Raw genomic sequence first — 24,656 nt, forward strand, 5'->3', positions numbered from 1 at the left:
TCAAGAATGCAACAGTAAGGATTATCATTGCTACTCCATTCCTAAACTTCTCAGCTCTGACTCTTCACGTATATTATAATAGACCACAAGTATAATACAGATTTCAATTTTATTGCAATGATAAATCCAAAGTTAAAGAGAAATATGCCCTCAAATTATAGTCAGAACAAAAGAAAAGTATTCACAAGTCCCAATGAGAAAGAAATCTAGGTATTTAGTCATACACAAAATTGGAAAGTCTATCAAAAAATCATGGGAGTTAATACTTTTAACATATAGCTCTTAGACAAAGCATCAGTCCCTTGTCTAACATATATATTCAAAGATGTTATTCCATATTTTCCTTCTTAGTAATATATATTATTATGATATTCTTTTGGGGGACTCTATAAAACATATAATGGTAGGTTTCTCAAGGAAGTGTTTGTTTACCTGCATATGAGATAAAAATTAATTTAAAAAAATGCAAATGTACACAGAAACAATGTTAAGAACATGGTTTTTCTTACCATTCTAAGTGCAAGTGTGGGTTTACAGCTACATAAATTAAAAACGCTCCAAAAATCAGCAAGTAGGTGCCATAATAGATTGCATTCTCAATCAGTGCAGTTTTGATCTTTCCAGTAATAGAAAACCCTCCCGATCTTGCATATGACTGCATAAAAGGTAACAGAATCCTGGATGATTAGAAAAAATATGATTAAAAAACACTTGACATGTCTGTATAATCTCAAAATACTGAAAATATGTGAATCTCAATTTTAATGTGTGGTTCTTTTCATGAATAAATATGATTTTGAGTAATAATTAATACTAAACCAAACTATAATAGATAGCTGAATATTTTTCTAATATTAAATTTTGGGGAGAGCAAAGCACATTCCTGGGAGCAAAAGGAGGCCACAATGACCAACAGAGAGTACAACAGTGTGGGTGACTTACAATGAATCTAAAAAAAGGCCTTTAATGCTTTTACGAATAATTTAGATTGCATCCAAAGAATAATGAGGAATCATTTTCTTTAACAGAAAGGAGACATGATCAAATTTTAGTTTTCTAAGCACTGATAAAGCTTCAACATGGAGAATGTACTTAAATGGAACCAAACTGGAACTATTTAGAGAGGGTAAGGGGTGGTGCTGTGGTAAGAAGCAGGAGAGAAGGGTGGCTGTCAGTACACTGATGTTGAAGTAGCTAGGACACATCCCAAAGAAGATGCACAGGAAGTAGCTTTTAGAGTCATCACCATATCTATGGTACTGAAACAACATCAGTAGATGAGATCTGGAAGGGTGAGTATATAGAATGAATGAGGGGCTTCCCTGGTGGTGCAGTGGTTAAGAATCTGCCTGCCAATGCAGGGGACACAGGTTCAAGCCCTGGTCTGGAAAGATCCCACATGCACGGAGCAACTAAGCCCATGCGCCAAAACTACTGAGCCTGCACTCTAGAGCCCACGAGCCACAACTACTGAAGCCCTCGCGCCTAGAGCCTGTGCTCCGCAACGAGAAGCCACCACAATGAGAAGCCTGCGCACTGCAATGAAGAGTAGCCCCCACTCGCTGCAACTAGAGAAAGCCCGCATGCAGCAATGAAGACCCAACGCAGCCAAAAATAAAATAAATTAAAAATAAACAAATTAAAAAAAACAAAAACTGATTTAGAATGAATGAGAAGGAAAGATCTGAGACGGAACCTTGAGAAATATCAACTTTTAAAGGAAAGGCCGACAAACAGAAGGAGAGGCTAGCAAAGGAAACTGAGAGAGCAGTCGAGAGTTACAGAAGAAAACTAAGGAGTATATGGAGCAGAAACCAGGAGAAGAAAGTAGTTGAAAGTGGAGAGAGAAAACAATAGAATCAAATGCTGCCAAGAGGTCAAGTAAATTAAGAGCCTGTATGTGTGAGTGGAGAAGGGAGGGTAGAAAATACGGCTCAATGGGTTGAGGAAAGGGTAAGCAGGGAGCAAATGGAGACACTGAGGCAGACAATTCAAGAAGTTTGGCTGGGTAGGATAAACTATGGTATATTCACAAAATGGAATCTTTTACAGAAATGAAAAAGAAAAGAATACTGAAACATACAACATAGAAGAATCTTCCAAATATGTGAGCAAAAAGAGAGAGGCAAAAAAGTACATACTGTATAACTCCATATTTATAAAGTTGAAAAGCAGGCAAAACTAATCTATGGTGATCAAAGTCAGAATGATGGTTACCTTTGGGGAGCATAATGACTGGGAGAGAAGAATGAGGGAAGCTTCTGGGGATATTGTTCATGTTCTATATCATGATCTGAGTGCTGATTACATGGGTGTATTCACTTTGAAAAAAGTCAAACTAAACAAAATCTGTGCAATTTACTGTACTAATTCATACCCAAAAAAGTGTCTCTTAAAAAATTCAGCTGTGATGAGTAGATCATTGAGGGGGAAGATAGAAAGCTGGAAAGGGTTCTGATTTGAAACAGTTTTGTTTTGTTTTTAAGGATGAGAGAATTGTACATGCTTGGTTGAAATTGGAAGCTAGAAGTATAAGTAACGAGAGCTGAAAGGGATGGGTCCATATTTCAGGAGGAGGGACTCTTCCATTCTTGGAGGGAAGGAAAGAAAGGATGGGTAGGTAGGTAGGTTTGTTGGTGAGAAGCTGAAAAGAGCTGCCATCTGATGACTTCTTTTTTCACTGGGAGGCAGGAAGTCAAGTCATCTGCAAGGAGAGAAGGCGATTGTTTCTAGGATGTAAGAGAGAGAGAGTCACAAAGGGAAGAGCTGAGGTTTGCAGTGATTGGAAAGATTTGTTGTGGAGAATGAAGAGCAAGCAGACAAGAGAAACAAAAGATGAAAAGTCTGGCAGTGTTGAGGGCCTAGTCAAGTTCAGTGAACATGCTACAGGGGCACTATACTCTGCTATGTGATTTTTCTCTTGCAATGTTCACCACCTCCAGTTTTAGAGCTTAGTTACCCGCATAATATCTAAAATGCTCAGTAGGCAGTGGAAAAAGTATGAGTCTGGAGCACAGCAGAAAGACAAAGCTATATCAGGTAGAAAGAAGGATTTGGAATGCATCACAGGTTAATGAAACCATGGCTATAATTAAAGTTATTCAGGGAGAGTCAGATAACAAGGTGACCAAAGATGGGACCCTAGGGAACACCAACATTTAGGAAATGCGCCACAGAAATGGAGCCCATAAAGGAAATTCAGAAGGTTGGGAGAAGCACATAGAAAGAAAACCAGGGGATAATGATGACCTTAGCAAGAGACCAGTTTCATATAACAATGGGACTTGAAGAAAACTGAATTGAAGAACGTCCAGAGAGAAGGCAATAACTTAAAGGGAATGGTGACGTGGAGAATTTTTTGTTTCTGTTCTCTATTTCTTGTTTGTTTTTTTCTTTTCATTCCTTTTAAGATGTGAGAGACCCGAATGAGCAGAAAGAGACAGGTTACAGATTTAAGGGAAAAAATAATGACACTTGAATAAATTCTAAAATATGAAAGTTCACTGGAAAAATAATCACTTCTAAAAATTTAGCCAAAATATCAAAAATTTTATCCTTCACTACCACTTACCATGTTAAAAATTGTGATGTCCAATATACTACCCTCCAGAAAATTGGCATGATTCCATCAGGAATATAACTCCATGGCTTGAAACACGGATGTGGGCTATTCAATAACAATTTAAAGCCAATTAATCATAAATGATTACTTACATGAATTGCACAATTAATTTGTACGTGGCAAAGTTCACTTACATTCAGATTTTAAATTATTGATTCTAATTTGTAAAATTTCATAGGAAACTTAAAATTCAAAGCTCACTGTCGGAAAAACATACAAAAAGGGAATAAAACTGTTTTAAAGAGGAATGCGTTTAAATTTTCAACTTTCAGTGTTTTTTTTAGTCATAGAGTAAAAAGAGGATAGAATGTTCTAATAGACTAATAAAGTGACAGTCTTTAAAAGCAAATGCATCATGAAATCAAATCTCTGATTTAGTTAACTTTAGGGTTGATGATTACCTTTAAAATACACACTCACCCCATTTGTGGGGCTGGTTATGGCAGGAAGGAGAGAAAGACGTTAGGTGATTAATTCCTAGAAACTGGAACCCTAACTCATCAGTCATATAGCATATCTCTTATGGAGATAGATGCCAGCATCTATACATAATTCTGTTTGAAGTTTCTGAATATATGTGTATCTGCCCATAGATTCTTCCAGTAACAGTCAGCCTGCCTAGACTGTAAGGTTATCCTTTAGCCCAAGGGCTTCCAACAATCCACAATGGTTCTTCAAAAGGGAATAACAACTACATTTAAAATTTACCCTTATCCAGCTTTGATTAAAAAAAAATAAAAGCTGCATAAAGAAGCATGTGAATACTACTTGAAGCATTGGTAAAAGCTATAACCAATATTTATTGGTTTTTTACTTGGAAGTTTGATATGAATTCAATATAACCTTTTGATAATTTGAACTTTATTCTCAGTCTAAAACTATAATGATATCAAAGGATGTGCAATATGAAAGGAATATCCTACATACAGAATAACCTCCTCGTCCTTTATTACAACCTTGTAAATTAAGGCAAATGAGAAAATGCATGCCCCATTTTTTTTGATAGGGGAGAGGCTGAGAGGAAAAATAGCTTTTGGAAGTCACTTTCTTAGTAAGGGACTAAAAAAAATCAGGTCTTCTCCAAGCTTCTCATTAGCATCTACTGAAAGGCCTTGTTTACCAATAAATATCTAAAATTTATTTAAGATTTAAACTTAAATAAGATACAAGGTAATTAAAAGTCTATTAGCAAAGGATGAAGAAGGGAGGTGAATAGAGAATGAGGATAAACTTTTATAAATATAAAATCCAGATGGTAAAAACTGACAATTTTTAAACAAATTGCCCCCTACAATATTAAAAAAAAAAAAAAAGAAGAAGAAAGTACCTTGGAACCGGGGTAGCAGCTGCATACAATCCTGTAATGTTGCTACTCTCAGTAGGGCTCGAGTTTGCAGCAGCATGTTTGCACCGGTTGTATATTGTCTAAAGCAATGAAGGTATGGTTTAAAAATGAAAACCAAAAAGTTACCAAGTACTTAAGGGATATTGAAGTGTATCAACCTATCTACCCAAAAGTACCTTCCTGGCTATGCTTTTTAGTGATCAAATTCATAGAGTAACACTTAAGTTTAAAATATAAGTTAACTTTTACATGACTTGGTTGTCTTAAAAACATATCTCAAACATGCTTTATGACTACAACTGCCTTTTAAATTGTGAAAATCAGTTTCACCTCTTACCGTACTAACATCCAGAGGCAGTATGAAGACAATTAGAAAGCAGAGATACCAAGCTAGCAGTGTTCCAACAATTACAAGTCTATGTTGTTTCTTAAAGTCTCCATATCGATGAAGTAGGAATAATGCCAGAAAAAAGACAAAAACAATCTCGAGTCCCAAAGCTGCACCACTCATTATTCAATGTTTGCTCTGATTAACCAAAGTAATTCACATACAGGCCTGGATCATATCTGTAAACTGGGGGAAAAAAAAAAAAAGTGTTAACATAGGAAATGACCACTTGGAAATCTCCTAATTATTTTTTTATTAATGTACTAATAGAGTCTTTAGAAAACTGTCAGGCTTTACATTGGACCATGAGTAAGATGAAAAGGATAATTCCTACCCTCAAGTACTTATGTCTTATTTTTTAAATCATATGTTGAAAATTTCACATAAATTGCATCTTCAGGAAAAAAAAACTATTTTAGCAAAAACCACACTAGTTCCAAAAATATTACAAAGTAAGAATACTAGATATGAACAGTTTCAATACAGCATCACTTGAAGTTTGTTCCTTAATATTATAAGTCCTAACAGAATATTTTCTATTAAATACACTAGTGACTGGATTCTAGGAAATTAGATATTTTGTAAAATAAAGTTTTCTAAGTATCCATAGTCATTACTTAAGATTTTCTAAAAGAGAGGGAGGGAGAGCCAGAAAGAGACAGACCATCTGAAAGTAAAGTTTCCTTTGTTTGAAATAGTATTTTTCTTTCTTTCGTCCTAATCTTGTCTAACTTTTGGGACCTGAAATTCTTATTCATTTACTGCTCCACAAAATATACTCAATAGACTCATCACTTTCCATCTATCTATACAAATCTTATTTTCTTTAAAGTTACTTCACCTATTTTATAGGCAGAAAGATTTATCAATGATTACTGAATAAAGTCATACATTCAAAAATATTTTTAATTATAAATGTTGATGATACAGATAGCAGAAAATGGTTTATTTGATGTCTCTCTACTCTTATAAAATAATTTACCTTCACTAACTGAAGAAAATATATGTGCTTTCCACCTCTATAAAATCAATGTCAGGCATTTTTCTTTGTCTATGGATTAACTACAATATCCCAAGGAATGAACCAACATCTTAACATAGAGAATCAAGATTATGATGCAACCCACCAAAATAAAATAAGGTAGAATCAATAAAATATGTCAAATTAACAAACATCTCCAACCAAAACTAGTTATTAAAAGAATAAAGAAATTTGGGTACTTTAATAGGCTAAATTTAAATTTACATAAGAAATACTTCTATATGGAATAACACAAATACAAATCACATTTAATAAACTATTTACTTCATTATTCCTTTATATTATTGAAGTAGTTTCTTTCCATTCCTCTGTGGATTTCAACCAATATTTTCATTCTTAAATATCTAAAATTGAACCCCATTTGTCACTCTCCATCACCATATCCTGCTATATTTTTCTTCAAAGCACTTATCCACCTGATATAATGTATATTCTTTACTGTCTCCCTGAAAACACCCCCTAACACACACACACACACACACAGACTCCATGAGAGCAGAGACTTGACTATTTTATTCAGTACTGTACCCCATGTCTCTAATACAGTGTCTGGCATACAGTCCCTATTCAAAAAATATCTCTTGAATGAATAGGCCAATGAATAAAAAACATTACTGTATGCTTTAGTATATACACTATTTTTTTATTACTGCTGACTTCAAAGGCAATGTAAAACTCTTGTTATTGTCCCCAAAACTGATTTTACAAATACTTATTACAAGTCAAAAGGCTTATAACTCTGCTCATTACTACTACTCAAAATTTCAAATTTCATTTTCAAAGAAACAACTTGTACCATTACAATAACATTAAGTCAAATCTTATTTTTAAGTCAAGAATAGATTAAGTGGTTAGGTGACAGCTCGATGTAGAATGTGCTGATGAAAACTGTTACCATCTTTAAGATACAGCTTTTTAAAGAAAAAATCACTCAATGTGAATTTAATATAATTATCATATGAAAATCCCTTTATGGTTGGACCTAGATATTTATTTTGCCTGAAATTGTCCAGTGCAAGGAATATGACAACCATAGAAAAAAGAATGAATATCAGAGATTAGCAAGGAAATGCTAAGGCATGGCAGAACCATTGATGGACTATTATTGAAGTATATGAAATGATATTTGTTAAGATTATTCAATAACATTAGAAAACTATCATAACATTAACTGAAAAACTAGATTCACAGATTTTTACATAACATGCATAAAAATAAGAATGAATGAACAACAATGAAATATGTGGAAACATCGATAATAGTTACGTAATAAGATTATGGGTATAAGCAAACAACACAATCAGTTATAAACTTGCTGCTAGTTACTAATTTTTTTACAACAGCTGTCAGTTTTTCAGTCTGATTCATAGTCAGTACTTTTAAATGTTATAGTGAATAAACAGAATTATGGACCCTTTATTCTAGTATAAAGAAATGATTTGGTTACATCTCTTCCCATACTCAGTGTATTCGTCTCCTATTGCTGTTGTAAAGAATTACTGTAAACTTAGTGGCTTAAAACAACACCCACGTGTCATAGTTTCTGAAGGTTAGATATTTCATAGTTTCTGTGGGTCAGATGTCTAGGCACAGTGTGGCTCAACTGAGTTCTCAATATTGAAATCAAGGTGTCAGCAGGGGCCCCTTTCTGGAGACTCTGGGGAAGAATCCATTTCTAAGTTCCTTCAGGCTGTTGGTAAAATTCAGTTTGTTATGGTTATAGGACTGAGATCCTCATTTCCTTGCTGGCTGTCAGCTAGCATTTGCCCTTAGTTCTAGAGGCTTCTTTCTAGTCTTTGCATGCAGCCCTATATACCTCAGAGCCAGTAATGGCTTGTCAAATCCTCCGCATGCTTGAAATTGCTAACTTTCTCTTCTGCCCTTTGCTTGAAGAGAGCTCTGCTTTTAAGGGTTCATCTGATCTTATTGGGGCCACCTGGATAATCTAGTCATATTTACTGGTTCCACAGGGGTTAAAGCATAGATATCCTTGGGGGTCTATTATTCTGTTCATCACACCATTTATTTCTGTTCAAACTGAACACTTGTTGCCTTGTTATGACACAAGGTTATGCCTAGGGGGGGTCCCATGAAACTAGAAATGAAAGTTGGGATTTCCCTAACCTGAGATGAGAAAATAATCGTTTTAAAGTACATATCTTTGACCTTGTACCTAATTTCAAATAAGGAATTTTTTTTTACGGTCCAGAATGATAGTAGTTTCCAAGGTTCTTTACGAATTCCTATAGCCTGTTTTAGTTGTTTCAGCTGAATAATTTTCTGTTCAAAGCTAGGGGTGCTGTATTCTCCATCTGATTTAGTTATTTGTATATTAAATTCATAAAATAATTATCAATTAAAATCTAATAAAAATAAAGATTGGACAACTCAAGTTTGGTGTATTAAAAAAAACCCTCATTGCCAGGGTGGACAGCAATTTGGCACTATGTATCAAAGAACTTAAAAAAGGTATATATCCTTGTGGCCCTAGCAACACTTCTTCAAATAACTTAGAGAAAAACCAAAATGGGAACAAAGATTTATCTACAATATTATTTTTCACAGCAGCATTATTTAAACATAAAAACATAGAAACAACTTAAATGTTTGTACTAAATAGTTCAGCAAGTCTTAAAAATGTCCACCAGTCTCATTGTTGTCCATTACCTTTTTGACAAAAGCAGCCAAGGGTTTCATAAATCACTAATCCTGCTAACCTGGCCATGACCTATGGGAGCAGGGATCTGTGTCTGAGTCAAGGACCACCTAACAGAAAGACTCCATTACAGACAATGATTAAAGGGGCCCACCAGATTCCTCCAGCCCAGAAGAAAGGTGAGATCCAGAGGGACACTTTAGAGATGTAAAAAGGGGCATGGGTGGGATCTTAGGGAGTATACATAAGAAACACACATATATGCATGGACAAATATACATCAAAATGCTAACAGTGGTGCCACAACGTAGTAAAGAGATGACTTCTATTTTCTTTCTTGCTCTTTCTTTGTATGTGTGTGCTTTTAATTTCAAATGATAAGTGGGTTTTTTTGTCACTTCAATACTATTTAAAAATCAGTGTAGTAATATGAAAGTAAAACACATAGCAACTAGATAATGAAAAATTTTGCTGTAGTGTTACCAAGTGCCTAGAATTACAACTATTTTAAAACACAAATGTTTTATTATATTACGGTAAACCTGGGTTCCAAATCCCACCTCTATTTAATAATTGTGTAATTGTATGCAATTTAAGCTGTTGAATGAGGATATATGATCACCTCACATAGGTTGCTATGAAGATCAAGTGAGTTATAAAAGTAAAAAACCAACAGGAGTTCCAGAGTAGGTCTTCAATAAATGCTAGTTGCTAATCTCCACCTCCTTCATACTGTGTGCTTCCAGAAGATAACTAGTCGCCTCAATGGTCTCAAAGAATAGCTTTACCCTAAATGGTCTTCCCCCCGAACCCCAAAAAAAACCATGAATGGATGGATACCAAATGCTTTTTGTTTCTCATTCTCTGTGGTTAGCACAGCTTGGACCCACACTCATTCCTATAAAACAAAAAATGATGTTCATGTTCACAGAAATTGCTCCCCTTGCCTCACGTGACAAAGTGGGATTACCTCTCTAGGTCTGTAAGATAGCCCAAACACCCCTTCATCTGTCCTTTGGGTTCTGTCCATTGTGAAGAGATAGAACACATCTCAAAGCCATGTCAAGAAGGTACACTTGACACACAAATGTCATATAGAAAGACAATGCCATTCTTCTAGGCAAATGATCAAAATGGAGGTGAATCAAAATGGATCATTTGCTGAACTGTAACGATGTGCAGCTATGCAAAAATATACTTGGGGGCAAAAGGGCAAATATTCCTTTGACCACAACAATGGTCCTTCTAATGATATTCTTTATCAAAATAATGTGTTTAGGCTAAAAGGCAAAAATAAAACAAGAAAATGCTAAAATTTGGAGGCAAATTCAAATTTAGTTGCATGTGATTAGAAATGAAAAAGAGGCATAAAGCTATCATAGGTGGGCATTAACACCACAGCAGCAAAAGTAGATTTTACTTAAAATCAAAATGCCAATTCATTCACTCATATTTTAGTACCTAATATGCAGGCACAGTCTACCTTTCAAAATATCAGTTCTGAAAGTTTTAAACATTTAAAATCCAATTCAGTCTTTTACCAATCATCAAGATATTATACAGTACTACCTTCAAATGCGTTTCATAATTAGTTTGCTAATGTTACTGACTTGGAGTACTATTTCCTGAGTATTTTATGGTTGATAATAGTTTTTCAGGCTAAACACACTTTAAGTAGAAAATTTAGAGGTTAAGATCATTTTGGAATCTGAAACATCCCAAATATTTTCAAAAAAAAAAAGGGGGGGGGGGGAGAAAAGAAAAAGACAGGAAGGAAAGATTGGTATCAATTGAACAAGAGAACAGGACAAAAATTTTGTCAAAACCTAAGATTCTGAACTGAATTAAAAATTTCCATCTAGAACCTAATGATTCATCAGACAGACTGTGTTAACTTAAATATGTATCTTTACTCAGACATGTGAATAAAAACTAGGAGACAACTCGAGATCCAAATAATGAAAAATCAAAAGAATCAGAACTAGATGTAAATAATGAAAGTCAACAATTCTTTACCACCAATCAAAATTTAAACCTTCCAAAGATAATCATTAATCCCATGTTTAACGATTTCAGATATAGGGAGAATTCAGCTTAGGATACAGATAGAATACCACAAAAGAATGTAACTCCCACTCTAAAAATGCAAAAAAGGCATAATATCTTTTGAAGCCATCTTAAAAAATGAGCTGAGTTGGCAAACCAACCAGGTGAAGTGAATTCCAAAGAGCAACAGCCCTTTTGAAGAAAGATGGACATATACAAACTGTTCCACATTTGGCAAGGCATGAGAGAGGTAGCAACCAATAAGTAGGCAAGAAGAAAACAACTGGAATTGTAACGGATCCTTAAAGATTTTAGGTAAAGAGATTATAAGACTTACTTTGGTAATTAGAAAATAATCTTTAGAATCCTTCCTAGTAACAAAATAATTTTTTAAAAAAGCAAGTAGTTAATATTTTGTGTGAGTTTACTAGATTCCAAGCACTGTGCTAGCGCTTAACATGCTGTATTGAATTAGACTTCACAGCCCAGTAAGAAAGGTTAATATCCTTGTTTAGTAGAGGAGAAAATGGCACAGAGAGGGTAAGAACTGGGATTCAGAGGCATCCTGACTACAGAGCCAGGCTCACAATTAGGATACCAGAGTCTCTGCTCCAGTCCAGACATACTTTCTCAATGCAATTTAGGCTGTTTAAATCATTTCTTTTGCTCAGTTTTCATTTGCTCATTTCATTTCAATGAACAAAGTAGAAACGTTCTCCTATTATTTCTTTATATATATAAAGATAGAGTGCTAATAAAGTCATGTTTAATATAGAATTTAACTAAGCCTTTTTAACTTTGCAGGTTTAAGGTTGCCATAACTTAAGGATAATATATGACTCTAATCTACATGGGGAAAGTAAAAAAGAAAACAGAGCATATCAGAATTGGGAAAGAGCCCTTCTGTTCTTGCCCCAATCTGCCCATTATAGAGAGTATTAAACTGCAGAGAACTACTTTAAAAAGTAGATCTTTTAGATCTACTTTAAAATTAACTGAGGGACTTCCCCGGTGGCGCAGTGGTTGAGAATCTGCCTGCCAATGCAGGGGACGTGGGTTCGATCCCTGGTCCGGGAAGATCCCACATGCCGCGGAGCAACTAAGCCCGTGTGCCACAACTACTGAGCCCACGCGTCACAACTACTGAAGCCTGTGCACCTAGAGCTTGTGCTCCGCAACAAGAGAAGCCACCGCAAGGAGAAGCCCGTGCACTGCAACGAAGAGTAGCCCCCGCTCGCCGCAACTAGAGAAAGCCTGCGTGCAGCAACAAAGACCCAATGCAGCCAAAAATAACTAAATAAAATAAATAATAAATTAAAAATAAATAAATAAAAATAAAATTAATTGAGGGAAAAGGAATCTTTTGAAATTTGATTAGCAGATAGAAACTTCTTGCTATGTAACTGTTCTTAGTCTTTTGTTCACCTAAGCTAAATAACATAAAAAAACACTAACGAATCTTAAGATTTACTTCATGCTATGATGGAACTAAGGAAAAAGCACATCACACTTCTATTTAAATAGAACCTCTTTTGTCACATTTGATTTTCAAAAAGAACAATAATATACTACTGAATATATATATACATATAAGCTATATACATAGCTTATAGCTGAATGTAATTTCTAGTCCTTTTTGGCCTGTCCTATGCCCTAATATTGAATATCTTGTAACTAACTATGCTCTTGCCTCTTGTATGAAAAACATTTTCCTAATTTACAAAGTCACTTTGTACTCTATCTGAAACTTCTAAAGAGTACTAGAAATTACTCACTCTAATGTCATTTGCAGACATAAAAAAAAATGTAATTGATTTGTCCTAGATACTGATCTAGTAATTCTACTTCTAGAAATATGGTATACCTCTCTCACTAAAATGGGACATGGGGTGTGCTGAGTAGGTTAAAAGAATAAAATTAATCAGGAAAACAAAATAATCCACATCAGTAGCAATCATAATGCAGTTCTTGAAAAGGCCAAACAGCAACCTCTCTGTAGCCGGTAATCTCAAGTCTTCAATGGACACAATTCCTTACATTAAAGTACCAATTTACCAAGTTAAACTTCTACTTACTATATTAAGAGAACAGCCATTATTAGAAGGAATGCAGAAAAAAATTATTCCCATTTTAGTAAGCTAAAATATTTCTGCTGCCAGAGCAAACTGTTAGTGAAATATCTATTCTACAATTTGAAGACTTTGATTTTCCAAGTTGACAGGCTCTCTCTGAAGTCCTATAAAGGACCTTGTGCCCACTAATTCAGATATTTCAAGTATTCTGAAAACTAGAAATGTTCCCTAGCTCTCAGGCTAAATCCTAGTATGAGGATATTTCTCATGTTTAAATTTAGAATCATCCCATCTGTTAGAACTTCCTATCTATAAGATCTCTATCTAAAGTGGCCTCTCCCAATTACTTTATACCTCAAAACTTTGTTTATTCTCATCATGGTATTTTAAATGTTTTTTTCTTGTTTATTTTTTCTCCTCCATTAGCTTATAAGCGGCCTCTGTCTTGTTCACTTTCCTGAAGGAGACTATAACTTTTTTATGTTAAAGATATTTCCTCTAAGTTGCAATTTTAAGGGAAAAGGATGTAGATTTCAAGCGAAGGTAACTGCTTAAAGGTCACTTGATGTAAAAAATCAGAACACTGCATTTAAAAATATTTTCCAGGTAACATTAGTTTGATGAATTGTGAACATTCAGCCTCGTATTCTTCACCTGGTTTCAATCAGACTCAATCTGTGAACAGATCCCTTCTTTACACCAATTTCACCTAGTTTCAGGAACAAACTAAAGGTTCATGAATGTTTTCCTCTGTCAAAAGGTGGTTATTTTTCAAGCTAAGCATCAAGCCTGAAACAAGCACGTACCCAAGCAAGGGAGGTTTAATTCCAGTGTAAATCGAAGCTTTTTTTTTTTTTAAAGAAATAAAAAGGCATGTGTGCACAGCATACTTAAGTAATATTCTAATATATTTATGACGCTGGGTTGCTTACTTCTGAACCTTATACATCCTCTCCATTTTTATTAGGGCTGGAAGCTATTCCCCTATCTCTCTTCCACTGTTTTCCCAGGGTCACGGTTACAGTACAGTTTGCCTAATGCATTTCGCACGGTCATCCTACCCGGAGTACGGCACTCGCTCTACTCCAACCAGCTCCAAACTCTTCTCCGCGGACAGAGGCTAAAAGCAGCGTGCTTTCAGGAGGCGAGGCAAACAGAAAGAAGCCGGTTGAGAGTGAGCAACCGAATGGCTTTGCTGGCGGCGCCTAGCGTTGCACTGAAAGCCCTTTGCAAACAATTACTCACCTTATTTGTTCTCATGTTAGCATGTATGAGCCTTCTCGAGGCTGCAAGGGGATGCTCAGCGTTGCCACTGCACACAGGAACCACCGTGATCTCCTGCTGCCCTAAAATTAAACCGCCGCCTCTCGTCTGAACCGCGTTTTCGTCTACAAAGCGCTTTCACACGCGTTATCCGATTTGACCCCGACTCCAAGCCTGTGAAATGAGCGTCGCTTGCCACAGTGCCTATTTTACAGATGAAGAAAGGATCCTGTCCACAGACCTAGTCCTAAGGGCCGTCCTCTCCCCGGTGGAGAACGCAGCTCCGGGCAGCGGGGCGAACAGGTGTGACGCCCGCGGCCGCAACCTCTCACCTGGCCGGCGGAGCGGGTCACCGCCTCCGCTCCGCTGCCGGGGACGTGGGCCCCGCGGCGGCGGCCTCTCTGGGTCTCCGGGGTCCCCCTCTCTCCGCCCGCGCACCGCCCCAGACCCAAAAGTGCCTCACGCTCTCCCCCTCAGGCTCACCGTCCGATCACGCCGGACAGCGTCCAGAAGGACCGGGAAACCCCGCGTCCGCCACAGCCGTCCAGGGTCTGGGACCCACGCTCCCTGGCGACGGCGGTGGCGGTCACCTGAAGGCCTGCGGGGACCGGGGAAAGGAAAACCTGACCCCAATCAAGCAGCTGACATTTCCCAGTCAGCCAGAATACCGCCCGCTTCCGCTTCCCCGCCTACCCTGTGGGCCGTCCGGTCCCGCAGCCGCAGGGGGTTGTGGGTATCCTGAAGGCGGGCAAAGCTGCAAGGAAACGAAGTAGTGGCGAGGCAGCCGGACTACCAGGCAGGGCCGAAACTACAATTCCCAGCAGGCAGCGGAGCCGCAGACGGCGGCCGCGGAGGAGAGCGGGCAGAAGAATTCTGCGCGCGCGGCGGGAATGGAACGTTGATAGAGTTCGCGGGTCTAGCTGCTGGGGGCAGGAGCCGCACGCAGTGCGCCGCCGCGCGCCAAAGCGGGAATCCGGGAGGCGGGCACCTCTGCAATTAATGCACGCATTTAAAACTCCCGAACCTGCGGACGCCATGCACAGGTAAACCGATTGCAAAAAGGGGCAGACATGAATGGACCGTCTTAATTCTTTAAGGCCCCGAATTTTGCTACTTGCTAGTATTGTTAGTAATGCTGTAATGTGAATGGTTGCTTAGCCTCTTCTTTGGGAAAACGTGGATGGGTGGATGCTTTAGCGCGGTGATCAGCGTGCGATTTTATTTGGCTTCCCTTATTGGGCTTTCCGGCTGCTGTTTTCAATCACTGTATGATTGCCCTCCCTCTTTCCTTGTCTGTTCCTTCCACTTTAAGAAATTCTTGAGGCCTTCTGCATGATCGTAAATCGAAAAGACTTTTCGATGTGTTCGATTTGTTTGGTTATTTTCTCTTTTATTCTTGGGAACTCGCCGCCGGCGCGTAGAAATGCAATTCAGTTAGCTGCTGTGAAAGTTTTCTGCAATGCATAACTTGCAGCTTCCTTTAGGCCTACCTTGGAATTATTTACGGGTGTGTTTTTGAAAGGAACGTGGGGCTATTGTGCGTTTCTGCAGGAAACACCTCCAGGAGATTCCCGACCAGAGTAGCAACGTTACCACCAGCTTCACGTGGGGATGGGATTCTAGCAAGACTTCTGAACTGCTTTCAGGCATGGGGGTCTCCGCCCTGGAGAAGGAGGAGGTGGACAGTGAGAACATCCCCCAGGAACTGCTTTCAAACCTGGGCCACCCGCAGAGCCCCCCACGAAAACGGCTGAAGAGCAAAGGGAATGACAAGGACTTTGTGATTGTCCGCAGACCTAAGCTAAATCGAGAGAACTTTCCAGGTAAGGTATGAGGGTAAAACTATCAGTCCAGTAAGTGGTGGATTAAACTGTTTTGTTAGTAAACCTTTGTTCAGGGGCCTTTAGGATGGGGCCCTTTTAAAATTGCTGAATTCTGAAGTTATTTTCCAAAGAAATGGGACAACTCATTGTCTCTGAAGTTTACAGAAATGTTGGTATGTGTATCTCTTAAGGGGCACGACCGACTTTTAACCCATGAAAAGACACTCCATACTTTTTCTTTAGGAGGGACTCTGCCTGGTCAAAGGCCAGCTCATTGCCATTGACAACTGGGAACAAAGCGATGATCCTCTAGGATTCTTTTTGTTTATATTCTGCTGCTCTGTAGCCCCGGTTGAGCTTTTTGCTGTAATCACTTTAGTTATTTGTCAAGGGGCTGCTAAAGTGAATGTTGAACTAAGGGGAGGAGACTTATCTTCCCAGGTCCGTTCCCAAGTGGGATTCTTCTGGATGCTCTGTCTTCATTACTAACCGTGTTATCTGTTCAGTTCCCCAACCCCAAAACCTGAAGGTTAGTCAGATTCCCACCATCCCCCAACATCCAACCAATCATTGAATCTTTCCCTCTTGTCTCCTAAATATTTCTCAAGCTGTCATCATCTCTTGCCTGATTACTGGAATGGACTCATAATTCCAGCCTTATCCTCCCCAGATCCATCCCCCAGAGCTAGAGTGAAGTGATTGAAATGTAGAACTCACCACATCGTTCCACTCTTAATAGCTCCCAGTTCCCAGGCTTCTCAAGCAGGTGAATAAATGCCTCCCAGAGTGGATCAGAGCCCCGGGAGTACTCAAAGCCATAGGGTAAACATAGTGCATTGACCCGGGGTTATCAGTTTTTCTTGCTGGCAAGCCATGTAAAACATTAATTCAGCAAATATTTGCTGAGCACATTCCGTGTGCTAGGCATTGTTCTAGGTGCTGGGGATACAGCAGTGAGCAAAACAAAAGCATTTCTACCCTCATGGAGCTTCTGTTCTAGAGGGAGGATGCAGTAAACATAAATCTGGTGTGTAGTATATGAGAATAAGTGCTATGGCTAAAAACAAAAAATAGAACAAGCCAAGAGGGATTGATGGTCCTGGGGTGGGAAGCTGGTTTGCAGGGTATTAAGGGAAAGCCTCGCTCGGACAGTGAACTTTAAACAAAGGCTTAAAGGAGATGAAGGAACGTGCCACGCAAATATCTTGGAGAAGAGAGCCCCAAGCAGAGGGAGCAGCTAGTGCAAAGACCCTGGGGCAGAGGAATGTTATGTTTGTGCAAGGAACAATAAGGAAGCCATATTCCCAGAGTGGATGAGCAAAGGGGAGAGTAGTGGGAGACGGGCTAGAGGTGCCATTGAGCAGAGTTGTGATGTGACCTTTTAAAAGCACACACTGGTGTGTTGAGACTAAACTTTGGGGAGTTGAGGATAAAAACTTAGAGACTTGTCGAGAGGTGTGGGAGTAGTATAAGCAGCGGTCAGCTTCTGGATAGATCCTGACATTAGAGTGGACAGACTTAGGAGACTTTGAAATTGTCTGTAGAAGAGGTGATCATAGTCTAAACTGAAATTGGGTGGGTCATGATGGAGAAGAAGAGACAGAGTCAAGAAATAAAGATGAAGTCTTGCAGAGCCAAGGTAAATAAGTATATTCCTGAATTCCCCCATCTGGCTTTCTTTGAGGAAGGTTGATGGGTTGGTTGGTTGCTCGCTTGCTTTAAAAAAAAAATCTGTTTTTTTGGCTTTTGACCGTTTCTTTAGGGAAAGAGAACCTTCAAGTTATGAGGATCTATATTTGGTGTTGGATTAATTAGAAAGGCAGTGAAGGATTGTGGTGAAGTCAGGCGCATCTGGCTTCGAATTCCAATTGTGCTGTTTACCAACCTTGGGAAGTTGTTTGAGCTACCTGTTCCTTAGTTTCTTTGTGAAATGGAATAGTAATACCCGCTTCATGGGTTACTGTGAAGATTAAATGAAAGAGTATACATAAAGCCCTTAGCATGCTGCCTGCACATAACACTCAACAAGTAAATCCAGTTAATTTGGTGGACAAAGTGACACCCAGTTGAGAGGCTACTTCACTTGTCTTTTGCCCTTAATCCTGTTCGCCTGACCCTGTTCCCGTAGATCTTTTTGCTTCAAAATTGAATGTCACTGCTATTTTTAGTGTCTGGAATGCAGCACGAGCAATTTGGTGCTTGACTAACCAAATGTGGTGAAAGACACTTCCTGCTAAGATGAGCAGCTTTTGATGACTTTGTCCAGTGCTGATAGCTTCTGACATGGAGTGATTGCTGTGTGTCCTTCCACATTCACACACACAGGTGGACATACAAATGACATTTTTAAAGCAAGGCATTATGGAAACAAGACAGAAGATCAAGGGATGGCTGCCGTCTTCTAGGAAATTGCAAGTCAGGTTGAGGAGAAAAGAGAATACATAGTAAGAGAAGCTCACAGCAAAAGATGGCAGCTCATGCGGTAGCAGCTGCTGAGTGGTTCAGGCAGCGGATGCTCTAGGAGGCCAGAGGGAGGGAGCCCCTTGTGCCAGAATGACCCAGAGCTTCCATGGTGATCCCTACTGGACATAGACACGCTTCCTCCTTCTACTCAGCAAAGCAGAGGCTCTGAGAAAAGAGAGAAGGATCTGGAAATGGTCCAGTCACTGAGTCTAGACTGTAAAAATTGACTTCAAAACTATGTATTTATCTGAAGTGAGAGGAAAAAAGTCGTGAGTTTTATGTTTGTTGTGACCTAAGGGAGAGGCAGGGAGGGACACCAGTTCTATGCTGTGTCTGTGCGTGGAATTACGCACAGTAGAGATGGGTTAATTGGTGTGGAGGGGGGAGGGGCAGAGCCAGGGGTGCAGGGGGAGGGACAGCTGGTGTAGAGGGTGCCCACTGGGCTTCCAGTGGTGCTGGATCGTCATTCAAGCGAGTTTTGTCTGCAGTTGTCGGGACAGGTGGCTAAGAGCGCTGCAGGATTCGGCTGGAACAGGCCACACCTGCTTTCCATCGCTATCTGATGACAGTGGCCTTGGGCTGTGTGAGTTGTTCTTGGTTCTTCACTCGTCAGTCTCTCTTTTCTGCCGGCCCCAAGCCAGGCTCACATCTGGTCACTAAATCCTCTTCATCTGTTTATTTTGGAAGACGAAAACGTTGTGGCCAAGCCATACCAGGACAGGTCTGATTGACCTTTGGGGTGAGTGTGTAGAAGGAATCGGGAGGAGGAAACGGCCCAGTGATGAGGTCAGTAATGGACAGAAAGAGAACAACTGCATTTTATTCACGGTTGTTAAATGCCTGTCCTGGTCCCCTGTCTTCTGCACCCCCCATCTCCCCACCCCCGACCTCCCAAACAGGGCACAGCCATGGAAACGCTCTTGAACTGATTTGTTGATCAGCTCTCCCGTGGCTGTTAAACTGCTTCAGATTCCAAGCCCCACAGTGGTTTTCAGACTGGAGACTCCAAAGTTTAGAGCCTGCTGGTATCCCCAAGGGAACATGTTCAAAGTGCAAAATTCCAGAGATTCTGATCCCAGAAGTCCTGCCTTGAGCCTGGGAATCTGCTTTTCAATATCCCCAGGCAAACGTTTTTCCTCCTTTCTCTCCCTTTCTTTCTTTCTTTCTTTTTTGTTTTTTAATAACCAATAAGAAATATATTTTACGTTGCAATGCTGGGTGTGTACCTGGAACCACAATTTCACAAATCTAGATTTCTCCTTACTAAGATGTTTCCTATTCTCTTCCGTTCCATTCTTTCAAAACAATGCTCGTCAAATGAATTGATTTCATGACTCACCGATGAATCTCAGCCCTCAGCTCCCAAAACTCAGCTCTGAAAGAGCCTTTACAGGACCCTCCCAGGCACCTTTCTTTGCCCTCTAGCTTCCGTTCATTCATTCAGCAAATGTTGATGGAGTGTCATTCTAGAGATTGGGGATCCAGCAGTGAACATAACGGACCAAAGATCCTGCTCTCCTAGAGCTTGTACCCTGTACCTAATTCTCCAAATCCCAATTTCCATGGTTTCTTAGTTACTCTTCCCACATCCCAGGGTTGAGCATAGAAATATGGGGTTGAGAGGGGTCATCAAGGACCCCTGTTTTAGTTTTTTCCTGTTTTGCTTTTTTCAGTTTTGTCTAGCCAGCCAAAAAATAACAATAAAAAACCCAAAATACCAAGAGCTAGCGTGGTCTAGTGTTTCTCTTCATGATTTGTAGGAAGAGGAAGGAAACCTCATCCCGGATGGCAGAATCCGTTTGTAGTTTCCCAGAAAGGAAGCATGGGTTGTTAATACTTAAAACAAGCTAGCAAAAGCATGAATATGAGGTGAGCCTCCGCCCTTAAAAAAAAAAACAAACAAAAAAACCCCCCAGAAAACAGTAGATGTGAATACCTGTATCTGCTTATTCTTCACATATAATTGTTTATCTGTGCTTAAAGAGACGGGTGACTTTAAGGATCAAAGACTGAGATGACTTTGGAGTTTGAATTTGCATGAGTGTAGGTGATGTTCCAAGAAATAAACATGTCAAATAAGATGTTACCTATACTGCAAAGTCCTAAAGCATCGAAAACTCTTCAACAAGCACTGTTTCCAGAGGACTTTAAGAGGCATGGGAGGTGATGAGGGTACAGAAGTGGACAGCTGGCTTTACACCAGAGGAATAAGTGGTGATACTGGTGGCTGAGGGTGGTGACTAGCAGGTTTGTGAATCTGACCAGTTTTCACCTTTCGTGGCTCCGAAGTATGTTTAACTGCTTCTGTGTCGTTGAAGACTAGAGTCCGTGGGGTTAATTCTTTTCCTTACTGTGCAGGTCTGGTGTGCAGCCTTGGAGGGTTTAGAAGAGGTGAGTGGAAGAAAGACTTGCTCTGGACTTTCTCATCCTCTCTGGGCAGACAGACCAGGCAGCAGTGTAGTCAGGAATCCAGGAAACAGATGGTCGATGTTTTGAGAATTAAATATGGCAAGTAAAATTAGATTAAGCATATCCCAAGCCTGGATACCAGCCCCTGGGGCAGCTACATGAAGACAGACTCTGCCTCTTCTGCTGGAACAGTACCCAGTTTCAGGCTGTGAAACGCCCCCTGGCCTTCACCCCTACCAGGGGCCCTAGAATCAGTGTCAGTGTGGTCCTGCGATCGGCTCCATGGAGCCCTGGGTACTTGGCTGCTCGCGGAGGCTGTGCATTTTCTCGGCCGTTGCGCCTTCTATCTGCTCACTGACCCGCTGAGAGCTCTCCGCATCTCTGTCTTACTCCCTCTGCCCTCTCCCCTCCCTCCCAAGCCCTGATAGATTCCTTTTTCCGTAGCAAGTCAGATTTAATTCTCACCTTTTAAAAAACTTGTAGAAAATTAAGTACTCAGAATAGGAGAGAGAATCCTAGGGTAGCAAGAGGGCAGGATTCGGAGTCGGACCTGGGTTTGGATTCCCACTCGGCCCTTTGCTGGTTGTGTGACCTGTCCCTTTAGTCACAGTTACATCTTCTCGTGAAGCCCCTCCCCCCACCTCCAAGACTGCTTGTGTGCTGACAGAGGACACCACCTTTGTCCCCGGGTTTCTATCTTTAGCCTCATCCCCCCAAACACCTACAGGGCCGTGCCATTCCTTTGCAGGTGCTGTGGCCCGTGCCACCTGGCCAGCCTTCAGGCATCCTCCTGTGTGGCTCTGTGCCTTCACCTCAGGATGTGGGGTTTGGAAACAGACAGAAGAGACCCACGTTGGCCTCTTGGCTCTGCCACCTAATCGTTGATAGCACCTCGGTGAGGTTAATTAATAACCCCACTAAGACAAGCTGCCTCATCTATAAAACGGGATACTACGACTTAGGACACGGACACATTAGAATCAGTGTGCATTAATAAATGTCTGAGACTTTTTAGGGCTCTCAGTAAATGGCAGTTTTAAATGTCAGGTTATGTTTTTGTTTATTAGTTTGTCTCCCACTGAGGCCGCCAGGCAGGGACCGTGCTTACACACTCGTGCATTAGTTAGGCACCCAGGAATGTATATTGAAGTGGAGCCTTAGGCCAGCCTTGTCATTTTACAAGTGAGGAAACTGGTCCTAAGAGGCCGACAGTCTTGCCTGTCTATAAAATAAAGCCAGCATTCTTCTCTTGGGTGTCAGTCATTCCTTTGTGTAATATCAGTTGAGTACTTTCTAATGTTCATCGCCAGGTTCGTCCTAGGCACCAGGTGTAGCAGTTAATAGGTTAAGGAAGGTTAACCAGTCACACAGATACAGAATTAGCACATTCACAGTTTGCGTGAAGGGGGAGTAAAAGGTATAATGCATTGAGCAATGATTTAGTGAATGCCTGTTATGTGTCAGGTATTGTGCTGGGTGCTAGATGTGCAAATCTGGGTATGGGGGCTGTGGTGGTGACCTGGGAATGCTCCTCTGAGAGAGTGACACTTAAGCTGAGGTCTGAAGGATGACTAGGAGTTGGGCAGGTGAAGATGGACGTTGCAGTGCAAAGCCCTCCTAATTCTAGACTTAGCTTACTTGTGTGGCTTCATTGCCTGGCTTTGCTGTCCTCGGCAAACATCTGCATTCATCGCTTGCCACATTTTCCTTCCAGCATTTGAATTACTGATCTCGTATTCTAATTGTTCTTGATTTCTTATGTCTTTCTAATAAAATGGGAAGCACCAAGTTCATTAATTTATTTATTTCTCCTGCCCTACACTTGACAACAAGCTTCCCTATTTCCTTTCCTCACCATCTTTGGTAGACACTTCGGTGCCCCATCCATAGCTCCTTGAAGCTCACCATTCCCTTTTATGCCGAAGGCTTTCTCCTCCATGTAGATGACACTCTGTGTTTGAGGACTTTCTCTGGGCAGAGGTGCTAGGCAGTCAACATTCCTGCCCTCTCCCAGAAGCTGCCAACCAATGACTGACAGCAGTTGGTGGATTAATGCCCCAACACCTGTGCCCTTGGCTGGGGCCACTCTGGGGCAGGTGCCATATGCTTCCCTGGAGTGCCCTGCAGATTTGAAGCACAGTTGCCCATAGCGGTAATCTGCTTATTCACATACCCAAATTGGCTTCCTGCCCTTCCATGTCTCGCTTCGCTCTTTCCAGTACTTCTGAGATCCCTTCCCAAATAAACTACTTTAGTTCATGTCCTCAGGATCTGCTTCTGGGGATCCCAAACTTGGGTAGAGGACAGTTTGGGGGGTCTCAGTAAATCATACCAGGCAGCCCTTGTCCAAACCCTACTCCCACCGTGGGTGTTTTCACGTAGGTGAAAATCCCAAGCAGCATTGAAAAGAAAAGGTTACAAGAGGAAAATGTACAGATTTTATGGAGAAAGGAGAGGAACAGAGGCAAGAAGAGAAAGTTTGACTCTCTGCTGCTTAACCTCTTGTCATAAGTTATTTAGTCTTCATAGTGAACAACTTTGCAAGATAAACCTTTTGATTCCCATTCCTACAGATGAAGAAACCGAGCCCCAGAGGGATTGAGTAACTTGCCTAAGGTTGGTAGTCTTGGAGGCAATGTAGTCGAATACCAGTCGAAGCTGTGCTCCTTCCTCAATCCAGTAATCCTCACACTTGTGGCGGGGGCCAAGTACGTGGTGTCAGGATGGTCTGTGCAGATCATAGTAAAAATCTCAACACGTTAGGTTGGAAGTGACTAAGTATATGATTTTTTTGCCGAATGAAATGCCAGCATCTGATCTGTATACGTGAGAAGCAGCAGAGGTCAGGGAGTTAAGAAGAATTAATGGAAGAAAAACTTTTCTCCAATCTGGGGAGCAGGACAGGAGCCCTGTTGGAGAAGCTCTGTCCACACTGACCTTGGACCAGGAGCTTTGTGGCAGTGATGGAGGTTTGTTGGAGCTGCCTCCCCAGAACATGGTCCAGGCGCAGCGTGGATGATCTATCTGCCTTCTTTCCTCTGCCCCTAGGTTTCAGAGCCTCAGTCAGTCCTTTATTTTATTCTCTAGAGAGGGGGGGGCAGGGGTTCATTGAGCAGCTGCATCTTTCCTCCTCATTTTTCCGTAGAGGCTACTTCCCTGACCACTGCTCCACCCCCACACCCTGCGCAGCACAGCACAGCACCCTGAACCCTACTGCAGCCCATGGTGATACTTGCTTGGAATTTCCTGTTTATTTATCTGTGTCTCTGAAAGTCTGAGCAGGCCATGCCTTGCTCATCTTTGTCTGTAGAACAGATCCCAGCATGTAGTACATGTTCAGTAAATATATGAATGGATGAATGTATCAGACATTGTGTCCTTAGAATACAAAGACTATTTAAAAAAAGAAAAAAATCGGGTTCTCATTCTCAGGAACTCATGGCCTCGTGGGGGCCTACACAGGTGACTAAGCAAATAATGAAATCGTGGTTAAAAAAGCGACCTGTTCTTGGTGATGTCACGGGAGG

At 40.5% G+C, this 24,656-nt stretch overlaps 2 protein-coding genes across 6 annotated transcripts in view; one reads left to right on the forward strand and one right to left on the reverse strand.

Moving 5' to 3' along the window:
• Positions 1-15,130, reverse strand: part of LMBRD2 (LMBR1 domain containing 2) — a 45,563-nt gene extending 30,433 nt beyond the window's left edge. For 3 of the 4 annotated variants that reach the window (XM_036847575.1, XM_036847576.1, XM_036847573.1), the window contains exons 1-6: positions 14,918-15,115; positions 14,417-14,608; positions 5,305-5,541; positions 4,950-5,047; positions 3,572-3,667; positions 510-677 (exon numbers count right to left, since the gene is read on the reverse strand). In XM_036847575.1, the coding sequence (XP_036703470.1) occupies positions 510-677; positions 3,572-3,667; positions 4,950-5,047; positions 5,305-5,478 (536 nt within the window). In that variant the 5' untranslated portion in view covers positions 5,479-5,541; positions 14,417-14,608; positions 14,918-15,115. Of the gene's footprint in view, positions 1-509; positions 678-3,571; positions 3,668-4,949; positions 5,048-5,304; positions 5,542-14,416; positions 14,609-14,917 lie in introns of all 4 variants that reach the window. The other variant, XM_036847574.1, reaches the window with a different exon arrangement.
• Positions 15,131-15,186: 56 nt separating this feature from the next.
• SKP2 (S-phase kinase associated protein 2) overlaps positions 15,187-24,656 on the forward strand; it is a 60,276-nt gene continuing 50,806 nt past the window's right edge. Inside the window, exons 1-2 of one of the 2 annotated variants that reach the window (XM_036846846.1) lie at positions 15,187-15,477; positions 15,986-16,257. In XM_036846846.1, the coding sequence (XP_036702741.1) occupies positions 15,434-15,477; positions 15,986-16,257 (316 nt within the window). In that variant the 5' untranslated portion in view covers positions 15,187-15,433. The remainder of the gene's footprint in view (positions 15,478-15,985; positions 16,258-24,656) is intronic. The other variant, XM_036846848.1, reaches the window with a different exon arrangement.

This window comes from Balaenoptera musculus, chromosome 3, assembly GCF_009873245.2.
Source record: "Balaenoptera musculus isolate JJ_BM4_2016_0621 chromosome 3, mBalMus1.pri.v3, whole genome shotgun sequence".
Lineage (NCBI taxonomy): Eukaryota > Metazoa > Chordata > Mammalia > Artiodactyla > Balaenopteridae > Balaenoptera > Balaenoptera musculus.